Source organism: Taeniopygia guttata, chromosome 21 (genome assembly GCF_048771995.1).
Source record: "Taeniopygia guttata chromosome 21, bTaeGut7.mat, whole genome shotgun sequence".
Classification (NCBI taxonomy): domain Eukaryota; kingdom Metazoa; phylum Chordata; class Aves; order Passeriformes; family Estrildidae; genus Taeniopygia; species Taeniopygia guttata.
In genome coordinates this window covers 1,959,743-1,975,898 of record NC_133046.1, presented here as the reverse complement: position 1 = coordinate 1,975,898, position 16,156 = coordinate 1,959,743, and the positions used below count along the sequence as shown (strand labels likewise).

The following is a 16,156-nucleotide window of genomic DNA, read 5'->3' as shown; positions in this document are numbered from 1 at the left end:
TGTTCTCACATATATCCCTTCATTTTAAAATCCAGCAGGTTTTTGCTCTTTGTTATGAATTCTCGAGGGTGTCCCAGCCCAGCTCTTCCTGTGACAAAAAAAATCGAATTTTTTGCAACATTTTAGAGTTTTTGTCCTTGCATTTCTCGTGGCCACACCCAGGTACCCGTGACAAGGACAAGCTCTGTGAGCTGGAGCCGTGCACTTTATTTATTTTACATTTTTAATTCGCTCAGAGCATTTTTCCCTTAAATGTGTATTCCCGATGCACGGAGGTGCAGGTGGAAAGTGTTGCAGCACTCCCTGTGCTTCTTAATTGTCATTATTCCCCATTATATCCCGTTATTTCCCATTCTATATCATTATTCCCCTTATATTGTCATATTCCCAATGGGGGATGGATAATTAGTGCATCTTGGGGATCATAATTAGGATAATTAGGGATCTGCTGTTCTGGGAATCTAGTGTCACCTCTGTCCCCTCCTCCCTCACACTCTCACTCATTTCCATGTAAGAACTGCTGCTTTTGGTTCGAATCGAACTTATTCAAACACATTTCTTATTCAGATTTATTCAAATTTATTCAAATGCCGCGCTTCGATGTGTGATTAAATGTGGCCCAACGCCTCGGTTCCCAGCCCTGCCGCCTGTTCGCTGGGTTAAAGCCCCTCGGCTTGGCCGTTCTGAGGGGGAAGCGGCTCAATTAACGCCTCATTAGCGCCCTGCGTTAATTACGACGCCGTGAGGCGGCGCTGACGTCAGCGGCGCGCGGCGGCGGCCGGAAGTGACGCGGGACTCGCGCGCTGCTGCTCCCAGATCCCGGTGGCGGCGGCGGTGAGCGGGGCCGGGGGACAGCGGGGGGACAGCGGGGGCTGTGAGGGGACACCGGGGGTTCTGAGGGGACAGCGGGGCTGCTGAGGGGACAGCGGGGCTGCTGAGGGGGCACCCGGGCCGCTCAGGGGACAGCGGGGCCGCTGAGGGGACACTGGGGCCGCTGAGGGGACACTGGGGCCGCTGAGGGGACAGCGGGGCTGCTGAGGGGACAGCGGGGGTTCTGAGGGGACAGCGGGGCTGCTGAGGGGACAGCGGGGCTGCTGAGGGGACAGCGGGGCTGTGAGGGGACAGCGGGGCTGCTGAGGGGACACCGGGGTTCTGAGGGGACACCGGGGCCACTCAGGGGACACCGGGGGCTGTGAGGGGACACCGGGGTTCTGAGGGGACAGCGGGGCTGCCGAGGGGGCACCCGGGCCGCTGAGGGGACACCGGGGGTTCTGAGAGGACACCGGGGGCTGTGAGGGGACACCCGGGCCGCTGAGGGGACGCCCGGGGTTCTGAGGGGACACCGGGGGCTCTGAGGGGACACTGGGGCCGCTGAGGGGACACCAGAGGCTCTGAGGGGACACCGGGACCGCTGAGGTGACACTGAGGGGACACCCGGGCCGCTGAGGGGACGCCGGGAGCTCTGAGGGGACACCCGGGCCGCTGAGGGGACACCAGCGGCTCTGAGGGGACACCGGGGCCGCTGAGGTGACACTGAGGGTCTGAGGGGACACTAGTTGTGCTGGAATTACCATTTCCTCAGTGACAGCTGAAATCTGCATTATTTTCTTCTTTATCTCCGGAGTGCTGCCAGCTATCCCATAAATTTCACATTCCAGGTGTCCTTTTTTCGTGCTGGAATTACCTTTTCCTCAGTGACAGCTGAAATCTGCATTATTTTCTTCCTTATCTCCGGAGTGCTGCCAGCTATCCCATAAATTTCACATTCCTCATGTCCTTTTTTCCCCCAAGCTTTGTTACCTCCCCGAGGTCTCAGCTCGTTGTTAAATCTGTGGCACCAAACCTTGGCCATAAATTGATTTTTGTTCCCTCCAGCAGCTCCCTGAGTTCTTAGCAGGATCTTTCCTTTGGGTTTAAAACAAACATTTTTGGTCCACCATAAATCAACTCCAGCATGGCTTTACTCAGAAATAGGACATGAAGTGTTTGCGCTGAAAAAAATGGGTGTAAAATAGATTTATTTTGATTTCTCTCTGTTTATTTGTGGGGTTTGTCAACGTCTCCTTCTTTTACAGAGGGTGTTTTTTTTAACTCAAATGGGTGATGAAAAGGATTCTTGGAAAGTGAAGACTTTAGATGAGATTCTCCAGGAGAAGAAACGAAGGAAGGAGCAAGAGGAGAAGGCAGAGATCAAACGTATGAAAAATGTAAGCTGCCCTTTGGGACTCATTTTAATGGAATTATTTCCTTTATTGATAAAAAACTGCATTTTAATGGGGTGCAGTGCCTGAATCCTGATTTTCTGGTGATTTTCCTGATTTTCTCATGCTCTGTCAGCTGAAGTTTTTTCTGTGTGGTCTCTAATTCCAAAGTTTAACAAAAATATGATGCTTTGTGAAGATTTCATTGGTCTTGCATTATATGCTGTGCTTTGTTATAGTTATTGGTTCAGAAAAGAGAAATAAATTAATGTAGTTAATAATTTAAATTTAGATAATTCTATATAATTATGTACAATAATGAATGTTTAAATTAAATAGATTGATTTTAAATAAATTTAAAGATATAAATATATGTATATAAATAAACATAAACTTGGGGCTTGCAGTTCAAGGAACAACTTTTAGAGATTTTATAGAAGAATGGGTTAAAATCATGGGTTTGGAATCACTTTTATCTTGTTGTTTGGTTATTGGTCAGAATTATTATTATTTAGTTATTGGTCAGAAAAGAGAACATAATGTAGTTAATAATTTAAATTTAGATAATTATATATAATTATATACAATAATTAATGTTTGAATAAATTAATTTGAAATAAATAAAAAGATGTAAATATTTTTTAAAATAAAAAGAAATAAAGTAATCATCTGGGGCTTGCAGTTCAAGGAGCAACTTTTAAAGGTTTTATAGAAGAATGGGTTAATATCATGGGTTTGGAATCACTTTTATCTTGCTGTTTGGTTTTTTACAGCTGTTGTACAAAATAATTATTGGAGAAAAAACCACACAATAGTTACTGCACTCCTCCTCAGTGTTTAATTTTACCTAATTATGTCAAATTAATGCAGCTCTAATAAAGCACTGCAGTCATAAATCAGAGAATTTTACAGGGATGACCAGTCCAGGCTGAATTTTTGAGCCAGCAGTGGAATATTTCAGTAACATAGAATTATTTTCATTTTGAGCAGTACAAACAAATGTGTTTTCCTCTCTGCTGTGCTTTCCTCAGTCAGATGACAGGGATTCCAAGAGGGATTCTCTTGAGGAGGGGGAGCTGAGAGACCATCGCATGGAAATCACCATCAGAAACTCGCCTTACAGGAGAGAAGACTCCATGGAAGATAGGTAAGAGTGAGGAAATAAAAAGAGAAAAAATTCACCTTTCAGCATCCTGAGAAAAGAATTTCAACTATCTGAAGGGAAATTCAAAATTTTTTAGTGTGCAGAAGTGGAAATCCTTTTTATAGAACACTCCAGGGTAACTTTTTGAAGCGCTGGTTAAGATTTAACAGTGTTGTGCTCCAGTTTGTATTTATTGTGGAAACTCAATATAAATATTAGGTGAAAAAGATTATTCAAAAATAGCAGAACAAACCATATTTTTTGCTTTCTCTTTCATGCTCAGCTCATACCAAACAGCTCATTTTTGTGCTTGGCTTTATGCTGACAGTGCTCAGTCTGTGTAACCTTTCATTTAATTGGTTTTATTGCTCTGAATGTTCTGTCAGCTCCTTCTAAACCTCAGCTGGTTTTATTCTTTTACATATTTTTACAATATAAAATGGGCATCTTTTCCAAACAAGGAAATCCGATTTCCCCTGTCACCTCCCTGAGTTTATTAAACTCCCTGAGTTTATTCCTGTCCTGCCTTTCAGGGGAGAAGAAGATGATTCCTTGGCTATCAAACCACCCCAGCAAATGTCCCGGAAAGAAAAAGCCCATCACAGGAAGGATGAGAAGAGGAAAGAGAAACGCAGGCACAGGAGTCACTCTGCAGAAGGTGCTTCTTGCCACTCTTGCAAATTTCTGCTTTCTGGGAGTAGAGTAAATAACAATAATTCAGACTGAAGGAAACACAGCAGGTGGATAAGACAGAAGAATTTAAACTGTTTTTATTTCTTTGGCTGTGTTTAGGGCCCTTAGGGGAATGACAGGGGTGTGACCATGGTTGAGAGGACAGAAATCACTTTGGGACAGGGACACTGAGGTCACTTTTACTCCTTGAAGCCTGATAAGAGTCTAAAAATTTCCTTCTTAGAGACATTCCCATAGTCTTCCTCTCAATTACAATGACTTTTTACTTTAATACAAGTATTCATGCAAAATCTTACAGACTTTGGGCTTGCCAACTCCCTTCCAGAACAGAATTTTCCCTTTAGGAAAACAACAGAGGTCACAGCAATAGTTCTCATCAGTTTCACCCCCTAAGTTTTGCTTCTGGTGGTTATTTTGAGCAGTAACACTCGGAAATTGATTTCTGTTTATTCAAGGGAAGCATGCCAGAGTGAAAGAGAAAGAACGGGAGCATGAGCGTAGGAAGAGACATAGAGAAGAGCAGGATAAAGCCCGGCGTGAATGGGAGAGACAGAAACGGAGAGAGATGGCAAGGGAGCATTCCAGGAGGGAGAGGTACATCCATCCCTCCCTCCCCTGGGGAGGGACATCAGCAGCTGCCTCCTCTGGGCATTCCTTGTTGTGAAATGACCAAAAAAAAAATATCCACAGTGAAAACTTGTCTGTGTTCCTGGAAATGTGTTGTCTGATGGCGAATGTGTTCTTTGCTTCAATTATTTTTAAGTGCTTTATTACCATGGATATTCCAGGTGAATTCACTGCCAGTGGTTCACTGTAATAAAAAGATTGGATGGTGTTAGAGGTTTTTCCAACCTAAAAAAAATAAGTACAAGCCAGATTTGCACAGGGGATTAATTATCTGGATTATCTGGGGATTAATTAACTGGACTGGCTTAATTTCTGTTTAAATCCTGATACAGTGGAGGACTTCTGGTCTGGGTCTTTTAAACCTGTTTTTTAAAGGATCAGCTGAAAAACTCCACCTCTTTCTGAATGATGCACAACTGGGGGTGTTGATAAGGAAGTTGAGTTCTGTGGTTTGGTGCTGCAAACCAGTTTTCTTTCTCTTCACGAGCTGAATTTGTAACAAACAAAAATTATTTTTCAGAGATCGTCTGGAGCAACTGGAGAGAGAAAGGGAAAGAAAAATCCGGGAGCAACAGAAGGAACAGAGGGAGCAAAAGGAGCGAGAGAGGAGAGCTGAGGAGAGGAGGAAGGAGAGGGAAGCCAGGAGAGAAGGTGACTCCCTCTGTATAAATCTTCTTCATATTTACTATCACTTTCCTACCTGCTGACACAGTGGTGCAATAGAGGGATAGAAAGTTTTTTTTATTAAAGCAGTGCCAGAATTTTTAAGAAATTAAAGTGGGGAGGCCTTTGACATGAAGGGAAAGGAAATTTAAGTTTTACATGCGGAGATAAAACAATGGGATGATATTATGTGCCTTAAATATCCTGAGAAGTTGGTCAGTCAGTGAGTCTTTGCCTCTCCCTGTCAGGGAGGTTTCCTATAAAAACAAGATTTCTGGAGGTTCCACTGTGTGCACTCAGCACAATCCCAATGCTTCTGAACTCTTTGGATGAATCTAACTCAGTTTGATAGAGGTTGAAACCTCAAAATACAATGTTTTAAGGATTTGGGGGAATAAATTGCAAAGAGGGAGAGGTCATGTAAGTACTCCAGGCATGGAAAATGCTGCAGTGGGAGTCAGGTGGGAGGATTTGGTGCCTGAACAGTTTAAGTTCTGCACTTGAACTCTTTGCACAGCGTGTTGGGTGTTTGCAGCATCAGCTCAGACCATTTTTGGTTCAAGGATCTCTGTCCCAGCTTTCAGAGGTAAAAATCAGAGCCCATTCCTGTCATCAGGTGAAAAGGATTATTCAAGAATAGCAGAACAAACCATATTTTTTGCTTTCTCTTTCTTGCTCAGCTCATACCAAACAGCTCCTTTTTGTGCTTGGCTTTATGCTGATAGTGCTCAATCTGTGTAACCTTTCATTTAATTGGTTTTATTGCTCTGAATGTTCTGTCAGCTCCTTCTAAACCACAGCTGGTTTTATTCTTTTACATATTTTCCACTTCTTTCTCTGGCATTAATGCTTTAGAATCAGGGTATTTACTGTGTAACATACAGGGTAGCTTGCTTCTCTTTTTAAGTGTGGCAGCAGCTTTCTCTAAGCAGTACAAATCCTTATTTTATTTGAGATAAATCAACGCCCTTCATTCTCCCAGATTTAAGTAGGTTCCTCTCCCACTCTTCCCTGTTACTCTGTTAAAAAAAAATAAAAATCATTCAAATCAGGTGTGTGTGGCAGACAGGACAACTCTAATTAGGCAGCTGTAACAATTTTCTGTGGTTTTGTTTTCCCTAGTTTCTGCACACCATAGAACAGTGAGGGAAGAATATGGAGACAAAGTAAAAATGAGACCCTGGAGTCGCAGCCCTTTGCGCCAGCAGAGAGACAAGCTTGAGCAAGGAGAGAGCAGGAAACCAGGTAGCATCTGCCACTCTACACTGTCTTGGGGGGCAGCAGGAGCTGGGCTGGGGTAAAAATCAAATTCAATTAATTTTTAGTCTCAAACAAACATCCCAGGTGCTCAGTTAAAGTCTTGTCCAGCTCAGCCCCAGCGGTGCAACTCTGGAATCTTCAGGAATATCTCTTTTCTAAAGCAGTGCTGGTTTTGCAGGAGATGCACAAGTGACAAATGGAATGGATTTAGGGGTAGGAGTAGCAATTGGAAAAGTTGCAAAATGAGTTCCCCCATTCAGTGGTGAAAGAAGCAGCTGACTGAATTTTTAAAATCCTACAGTTGAATTGCCTTGGAGGTTAAAAAGGGATTGGTTACTCCAGCTGCAGTTGGATTTGGGGTTAGGAGCTAAACTACCCTAAAAAGTGACCTCACAGGGATCAATGTAAGCATCAGTGATTCTGTCAGCTTGAAGAAAAAATTGCATTCTGAAGGCAGAGCTCTGCTTAGATGGTGAATTTTGTTTTCCAAGCCAGAAAATGATCCCCCCTGAAGGTTCTGGGGGTAGAGGACTTGCACAAGTGACATAAAAATGCATTTGTTTGAAGGAGGAAAGCTCTGTGTCTGCCTTGCTAACGTGTGCACCTGTGAAAAGAAGTGTAGCCACTATGAGCAGGATGGAATCCACTGGAATTCTAGGTGGAGGCAGGCAGCAAGGCCTGGGAAACTCCTGCCTCATCAACCAGCAGGGGTTTTTCATGGTGATCACTGCACTGGAGCAGTGAGCACTGAGAGTAACCAGAGCGTAGGGACCCTGTCCTGGTGATTCTTGTCACCATGGTGCTTGTTTTCCCTTTTCCCCCCTGTTTTAATTCATCTTAGAAGACCTTAGGAACACATCATGTTTAAAAATCAGGTCAATATTCCATATTTTTGGCTGTTGATCCTGCACCACTGCAATTCAGAAAAGCTGCTTGTCATTGAGCAGAGTGTGAAATGATTATTTTTTTTCTAGTGCTCTGAATTTCCAATATTCAGCACTGATTTAATGCCAGCAGAAAGTGAAGCAGTTAACTGGGAATTCAGGGGCTTGGAATTGATACTCAATTAGCACTGTGTTTTTAATTTTTTGTGGTTTCAGCAGTAAAAGAAGAGAAACCAGAAGAGAGGGATCCTCTGTCAGACTTGCAAGACATCAGTGACAGTGAGAGAAAAACCAGCTCAGCAGAGTCTTCCTCAGGTGATTGAATGCAGTTTAGGAGCTGTAATTAATTGTGCAGATGTAATTAATTTCTCTGCTGAGAAAACACTGTAAGTGTTAAGTGCCTGATTATTCCTGGACAGAATCTGGATCAGGCTCAGAAGAGGAGGAGGAAGAGTCCAGCAGTGAAGGCTCTGAGGAAGAGGGAGAGGAAGAGGAGGAGGAGGAGGAGACAGGAAGCAATTCTGAGGAAGTGTCTGAGCAATCAGCAGGTGAGGATATCACCAAGCAGGGCTACAGGGGTGTGTGATTTTCTTTCTTTCCTCGTCCTGTGTTGTTTTATTTGAACATTTTCCTTTTCTCTTAGTTTAGGCTAGTCTGAGACCTCACAGGTCAAGATAACTAAAAAGAAAAAAACCCAAGTACAAGTCCTATTCTATCCTTTTGTGTAGAGGCAATACCAACTCTTCATCTAAGAAGCCAGATCAGAAACCTGAAAGCCATTTTTGTCTCCCTAACTGGTCAGCAGTTCAGGTGGTTCTGTAACACATCAGTTACCCTGCAGAGCACAGTTTGCACTTCTTTGGGGTGTGGTGAAATCCAAATGTCTTTGTCATTTTAAATTATTTTCTGTTGCAAATTATAGAACTTCTTTCTGAATGAATACATGTAATAACACAAAGTTTAGTAAAGAAGTCTGAGTGCAGCTGTTCTTGTCATTAATTAGTAAAGACACAAGAGCAGGCTCTGATGGTTGGGTATTTTTTTCCAAAATCAATTGCAGTTAATAAGAAAATATTCATAATTTATTTACCTACCCACATCCCAATTCCCAGAGAACTGATAAGAGTTGTGTTCCCTGTTGGAAGCATTTGCTGTCTGGGTGAAACAGAAGTTCTTGGTCACTGACAGTGCAGAAGCCTGGTGAGATAGGAGAGGATTTCATCAGGGATTTGTCTTCCAAGGAGCTGCAGAAATGTGGATTTTTTTCTAATCAAACTTGGTTCTGTTTTGCAGAGGAGGTGAGCGAAGAGGAAATGAGTGAAGAGGAGGAACGGGAGAATGGAAACCACATCCCAGTTGGTACAATGCAAATACTGAATGTTTTAAAGAAGTGCTTGGCTGAGTTTTTTGCAGCTAAATAAATATATTTCTACAGATATTTAAAAGATTAAAATACTATTCTCATGTCAAACTCAAAAATTCCTTGAAATCTGCTCCAAGCTTTATGTTTAGAGGGAATCAGTCTAATTGGCTGTTGTTTCCTTCCCTTTCATTTTGTGTTCTTTTGTCCTGTCCTCTCATCAAAATCATAGAATGAGACTCAGAATGAGGATGAGACATCCTGGGTCAGTTTTCTCTTTCCTTCTGGTGTAAAGATTTATTTTTCTGACCTGCTGCATTAACACTGGAAACTGTAGGTGGATTCTTGAAAGCATCACCTTTGCCAAGAGGAGAAATTTGGCTTCTCCACCATCCTCTCCCATGCAGTGCTCAATGTCAGCACCTTTCTTTGCCTAAAGCTGAGTTTAATTCCTCTTTCCACGACTGATTCTGACTTTTAAAGTTCCAGAGTCGAGGTTTGACCGGGATTCTGCAGGGAGTGAGGTGGAGGAGGAGGAGGTCGGGGAGGGATCCCCTCATTCCAATGCCATGACAGAAGGGGAATACATTCCTGACTCTCCAGCTTCCTCCCCCATCGAGCTGAAGCAGGAGCTTCCCAAGTATCTTCCTGCCCTCCAGGTAGGAGATCACCCTCTTAAATGTAGATAAGAATGTAATTATATCATTGAGATCTGTTATCTTGGTATTGCTGTCTGAAAGTAGATCCTTGTGAAAATAGATCCTTCTGTGTTCATAAACAGAAACTGGTTATTTTTTATCTAGCCAACAGCAAAGTGTAGAAATACTAATAAAAATTAGATTTTTACTAATTAATTATGTGAAAGGTGCTGAGTTGCTGCCTTTGCCTTTGTGATTCAGATTATTCTGTGCAAAAGTGAATGGAATAATTTAGTTAATCTGCTGAAACACAGGCTCTGTCCAAGATTCCTTTAGAAACTCTATGAAAAACAAACCCCAGAAGTGCCTTTCTCATAATGGTTTATAACTGAATTCTTCTGGTAAATTTTAGCTGTGAAGTTGCTGAAGTTTTTGAAAAAACAAAGCCTTCCCCCAGATGCTGGAGGAGTAAATGTTGTCCCTGTGTTTTTTTCAGGGATGTCGCAGTGTGGAGGAATTCCAGTGTTTGAACAGGATTGAAGAAGGAACCTATGGGGTGGTGTACAGGGCAAAGGACAAAAAGACTGGTGGGTATCAGTGCCTTCCATTTCTTCAGGGTATCTAGGGCTGCAGATTATCATTCTGCATTTCTCAGTAATGAACAAAATTTAATGTATTTCTTCACAGCAAGCTGTTTGTTTTCAATGCAAAACAGCACAGATAATTAAATATTAAATCAGTGAGAGAACACCTGTTAATGTGAATTATTAACTGTGTGATGTTTTCATCCTTTGCAGATGAAATAGTGGCTCTGAAGCGACTGAAAATGGAAAAGGAGAAGGAAGGTTTTCCCATTACTTCTCTGAGAGAAATAAATACAATTCTGAAAGCACAGCACCTGAATATTGTCACTGTCAGAGTAAGGCTGCAGTCTTCTATGTCTGAAGTACTTCTGTTGTTGAGATACTCCTCTTGGCTTTTAAATACAAAAATATCTTCCTTCTGTGAACGGTTGTGTGCTGCTCATAGGCTGTATAGGCATCACTGTCTGCACAATTTGGTGTTTTACAAAAAATGAGCTGGTTTTTCATAGAAAAAATACATTTTCTAATGATTTTACCAATGGCAGCCTCCATCCTCTTGCCAGTACATTTCTAAAACTGATTTTGGATGCTTTTTAAACACCATTTGTATATTTTACTCATCTGGTTCTGTGTTGCAGGAGATCGTTGTGGGCAGTAACATGGATAAAATCTATATTGTGATGAACTATGTGGAACACGACCTTAAGAGCCTGATGGAAACAATGAAACAGCCTTTCCTGCCAGGTACTGCTTGCCACAGTGCCCTGGAATTCTCAGAGCTGGAGAAGTGGCCAACACAAATGGCCCTGCTGGCTTTGGGCAGTGCCATGTGTTGCTTTGGAATGTCCTGTGTTCCTTGGAACTGAGACTTCCTGGCTTTTTCTGTTTGTTCTGTAAACCCTGACCCAAATTAAGGTGTTGGCTGATCATCGTGGTGATAGCTGGTGATGAATACAGTTTGTGTGTTTGGGGTGGAGCTGGGAGTGTTTCCCCTGTGCTGAACTGGAAAAGAACACTGGGCTTTCATTTTGGCTGCTTCCTATGAGAGACAATAATTTCTGAGCATAATTTGCATGAATTCCAGCTACCCAAATGAATTTTGCTGTTCTGTGACACATTTTTATGGTGCAGGCTATACTGTGCTTTTAACTTGCCACTCCTTCCTGCCCCTTTCCCTGTTCTCCAAACAAACAAACCACAAATTAAAGGTAGATTTATTTTCTTCAATGCATTTTTTATCATTCCAGGGGAAGTGAAGACTTTGATGATTCAGTTACTACGAGGGGTCAAACACCTCCACGACAACTGGATCCTTCACAGAGACTTGAAAACTTCCAATCTGCTGCTCAGTCATTCAGGCATTTTAAAAGTAAGAATTAGGAAAAAAAAAATGGAGGAAATCAGGACAAATTCTGTGCTGCAGAATTACAGAGTTACAGCTGTGCCAAAAGTTCTGTGCCATGGCCATCGTGGCACTGATGGTGAATGAGCAATGCTGGAAATGTTGCTTATTTTCCTTTCAGGTTGGAGATTTTGGATTAGCCAGGGAATATGGGTCTCCCCTGAAGCCCTACACCCCTGTGGTTGTGACCCTGTGGTACAGAGCTCCAGAGCTGTTGCTTGGAGCAAAGGTGAGTTCCTCCTTCTGGCTGCTGGAGCACTGACTGCAGCCTGACTGTATTTTATAAATCATGATTAAAGTGTGAGCATGCTTGGGTGTTTATACTGATTCATAGCTGAAAATCCTGAATATTCAGTATTAATCCTCCTAATGACATCTAAAACCCTTCCATCCTCCCCACACACAGGGTTGGATGGGTGACAGATGGATTTTGTCCCTTGGAATGCTGACGTCGTCAGTGCTGATGGACTCCTCATTGTGGCAAAATGTCACCTTTGTCAGCTGGATTTTAAATGCCTTTTTAAATTAGTCTAAAACCTGTGACATCTGAGAGCAGAACAAGGCACTGGCACTATTCTAGAATGTTCCCTGCTGGTAACTGGAATCTGGGTGAAATTAGGGTTCTATAGGGCTGCAGTGGCAAGAGCCCTGCCAAAAAAAAATACTGATTCATCAGCTGTGCTGCTTTGTTTGTGAGTGGAAAAGAGAGACATCCGTGTGGAGACTTCCACCTTTCATCCTGCAAGACTTGTGTACATTGGTATTGCTCATAATTCACAGTAATTAGAAATTTGAAATAATTACAGTTGAGAGCTGGCCCTTGGATATGGGACTGGTTGTGTGTGTTGTGCTCAAAAAAACCTAAATAAACCTCCAGAAACCACAACATCCCTCCAAATAAGTTGGTGAAAATACCTTCCTGATTTTTCTGAGGTGTAACTTTATTTTCCTTCTTTCCAGGAATATTCCACAGCCATAGACATGTGGTCAGTGGGGTGTATTTTTGGGGAGCTGCTGACGCAGAAGCCACTGTTTCCAGGGAAGTCAGAAATCGACCAGATTAACAAAGTTTTTAAGGTGATTTTTTTAATATTTTGGGATTTTGACTGGTTTTAGAAACAGGAGCATTGGAGTAATGCTTGTTGTTCTTTAAGAGAGATTCAGCCTCAATAAAAAGTTATTTAATCTGCTTTACCACACTTTGAACAGTCTGAGACCACAATTTGTTGTGTTTATTTTCTCTGTATACTTCCCAACTCCTAATGAATAAATAACGGATTGCACTCTGAGTTTATTAAAGATCTATTTTAATTTACAGGATCTGGGTACTCCCAGTGAAAAGATCTGGCCTGGTTACAACGAGCTGCCAGCAGTGAAGAAAATGACCTTCACAGAATATCCCTACAACAACCTGCGCAAGAGATTCGGGGCTCTGCTCTCTGACCAGGGCTTTGACCTGATGAACAAGTGGGTGCCAGTTCCAGGGGATCCCTAGGAATCTGTGGGCAGGAAAACAATTTTCTGTGTTGTGAAAGGTTTATAAAATCAAGCCCAGGCTGTGCAGTAAAACTGTGTTACAGGAGTACCTGGTGCGTTAATAGAATGTCTAAAATCTCTCTTGAAATAGCAAAAATTGTAAAATATTCTAATGGAATTACCCCAATACCCAGTGCCAGAATTCTGCTGAACATCACAAAACCCTCAACCTCATTGCTGAACAGCTGACAATTTTGGGGGGCTGAAATCTCCCTTTTTCCCCTTGGCAGCTTCCTGACGTACTACCCGGCGCGGCGGATCACGGCGGAGGACGGGCTGAAGCACGAGTACTTCCGAGAGACCCCCCTGCCCATCGACCCCTCCATGTTCCCCACCTGGCCAGCCAAGAGTGAGCAGCAGAGGGTCAAGAGGGGCACCAGCCCCCGGCCCCCCGAGGGAGGGCTGGGCTACAGCCAGCTGGTGAGTGTGGCACGGGGCAGAGCCTGCCCTGGGGCACTCCAGCTTTCCTTCCCAAAGCCCAGGGAAAGTCCTGCTTCCCTTCCCAAAGTCAGTAGTGGTGGGTGTGGCACAGCTCCAGGGTCTTATCTGGGGCTGGACTTATCCCAGGATCCTGAGATTCACCTGGGCTGGCAGGAAAAGTCCAGCTTTTCTCCCCAACACCAAAGGAGAGTCCAACTTTTCTTCCCAAAGACCAGGGAAAGTCCAGCTTTCCTTCCCAAAGTCAGTGCCAGTTAGTTCTCGCAGGATCATCTCAAGGCACAATCAGAAAGAAATGTCTGGTTTATCCCAGTGCAGAGCAGTTTCTCCTTTGAAAATATTCACTGTTTTACACCGTCAGCTAAGCTGTTAAATTTGGTTTTGAAATAAATCCACAGCCTGGTGAGTGATGCAGATCTTGGGGATAGAAATAGACGCCTTTTACCAGTCTTGGAGAATTCCTAAAAGATCAGGCTGGATTCTCTCTGTGGGGATATCTGTGCTGTCTGTCCATGGGAATTGTGCTGACCCCATAAGTATGGCATGTTAGGCCCCTAATTCTAGAAAATTCTTATTCCCAGTTCCATGGCTGAAATGGCACTGTACTGTATTGTGCCAAATTTATAGTTTACATAATACAAAAAGTTTATTTAGCCTTGATTTTTTTTGAGTGTAAACACTGCCATGGAGGATGTGTGTTGGATTAGATGCTCAATGAATGAAGTTTACACTTATTTATACCAAATTTTTTATCTTTCTCAGTCAAAAGTGGGTACAGGAACTAGGAACATTCAAATGGCTTTTAGCAATGGCAAATTTTGAAATAGCAATATTTAAGGATTATGAATAACCCAGCATCAACCTTCACTGTGATACCACTAAATCAAACACTTATTTCTCATCTTGAGATGATTTATTTTTGTTGTTTAGATTTTTTGTTGGGTAAATGCAGCTGCCCAGCCCCTGATCAGTGCCCTGTGCTTGGTTTTCACAGGGTGATGATGACCTGAAGGACACAGGTTTCCATCTGACCACCACAAATCAAGGTGCATCTGCTGCAGGACCTGGCTTCAGCCTCAAGTTTTGAACTCAACATGAAAAAGGAAGGAAAAAAAAAACCCAAAAAGCACCATTCATGTGAGTGGATTTGAGTGCCCCAGTTCTGTTCTCTGTCAGGGGCACCAGATGTTTTTCCCTGTGAAAAAAACTCAAATATTATCACAGATTCCAAGGCTCTTGTTTTATAAATCAATGTGGAGTTTATCTGCTGCATTCCATTAGAGGACTGGAGTTACCTGAAAACCCCAGGATCATCACAAACTGTGACAAAGGACAACTTGAAATAACAGTCCTGGAACAGTTTCTGGTTTGTTTTTAGGGGTGTTTTTTTTGTTGAGTTTGTTTTGTTTTGTTTTCCTTGTAAATTTGTAGAATTAAAATACTATTTCAATTGTTTAATAGTGTGAAGGATTTCATTGCTTCACATGCAGCAAAGTGGGATGTTGGTGACCGTAAAGAGAGTTTATTTTTTATTTAAAGTAAGCAAATTGTTTGTGTCTGAATATATTTAGGGCAAAAAGAAAAATGACAATTCTGAGATTTGTATCCTGTTACCTTAGAGAGAGCTGGGCTGGGTTTGATACTCCCTGACCAGATTTTTTTTTTGTTTTGTTTTGTTTTGTTTTTTGTTCTGCAAATGTATTTACAGTGGTGCAAAATTACTCTATTGTTTTATAAATCAAAAAGATTTAATATGCAGACTTGAAACTTCATTTCTTGTGAAAGTTTTTTTTTTTAAATATATGCCTTTTTTCCATCCAGAGAAGAATTCAGCTTTAGTGGTTGTGCAAGGCCACATTCCAGTCCTTTCTGGGGAAAGAGGAGAGGAGGAATCATGTTGGAATCTCATCCTCTGGAGCCCCTGATTTGTTGAAGCTGTCACTTTGTTTTGGAAACAGGGAGATCTGGAAACCACCACATTTTCCTGCAACCACAGCTGGGCACCAGGCCAGTAAGGGATTAACTCCAATCCTAAACATTTTATCAGTTTCAGTCCATTTTGGAGAGTTTTCCTGGGGAAAGGCTGTGGGGCTGGAATGTGGATGTGCTGCATTGTGGTGAGTTGGGAAAGCTGTCTGGTTGTTTTCCTGTGCAGGAAGACAAAACTCCCTGTTCCCCTCAGCCCTGAAGGAGAAACAGCTGAACATTCCTGATTCCAGAAGCTTCCCCAGGAGCCCAGTGAAAAGCAGGAGTACAGGGAAGCTGTGCAGGATTGAAGCATGACCCCACTGCATAGTTTGGCTGTGACATGGAATTGTTCCCTTCCCAGCTTTGCCAGCCACTCCTGAGCTCTTCTCCAGCTGGATGTGGCACTTTCACCTCATCCTGGGGGAGGAAATCACCTCATCTCCCACAGGACCCAAGGCTCAGACCCCTCAAGGACCAGACTGAGAGCTCAGACCCCTTAATTACCAAACTGAGAGCTCAGACCCCTTAATTACCAAACTGAGCACTGCAGATCCCTTAATTACCAAACTGAGCAGTGCAGATCCCTTAATTACCAAACTGAGCAGTGCAGATCCCTTAATTACCAAACTGAGCAGTGCAGATCCCTTAATTACCAAACTGAGCAGCTCAGACCCCTCAAGGAACAAACTTTGAGCAGCTCAGACTTCTCAAAGACCAAACTCTGAGCAGCTCAGACCCTTCAAGAACCAAACCCTGAG

The 16,156-nt window shown here is 42.8% G+C and overlaps 1 protein-coding gene across 7 annotated transcripts; it reads left to right on the top strand.

Moving 5' to 3' along the window:
- The first annotated feature begins 678 nt into the window (after positions 1 to 678).
- On the top strand, positions 679 to 14,888 carry LOC100231234 (cyclin-dependent kinase 11B). Of its 7 annotated transcripts, none has more exons than XM_072917352.1 (20): positions 679 to 834; positions 2,076 to 2,207; positions 3,233 to 3,348; positions 3,879 to 4,003; positions 4,494 to 4,632; positions 5,186 to 5,316; positions 6,451 to 6,573; positions 7,692 to 7,787; positions 7,892 to 8,020; positions 8,766 to 8,831; positions 9,322 to 9,491; positions 9,967 to 10,057; positions 10,268 to 10,389; positions 10,693 to 10,798; positions 11,302 to 11,423; positions 11,578 to 11,685; positions 12,417 to 12,533; positions 12,775 to 12,923; positions 13,223 to 13,412; positions 14,425 to 14,888. In XM_072917352.1, exons 2-20 carry the CDS (start codon positions 2,097 to 2,099, stop codon positions 14,515 to 14,517), a joined length of 2,304 nt encoding a protein of 767 aa, XP_072773453.1. In that variant the 5' UTR covers positions 679 to 834; positions 2,076 to 2,096; the 3' UTR covers positions 14,518 to 14,888. The 7 variants fall into 7 exon arrangements, with proteins under 7 accessions (XP_072773453.1, XP_072773451.1, XP_072773452.1 ...); XM_072917350.1 differs by having other exon boundaries at positions 9,316 to 9,491; XM_072917351.1 differs by having other exon boundaries at positions 7,689 to 7,787.
- Positions 14,889 to 16,156: the final 1,268 nt, after the last annotated feature.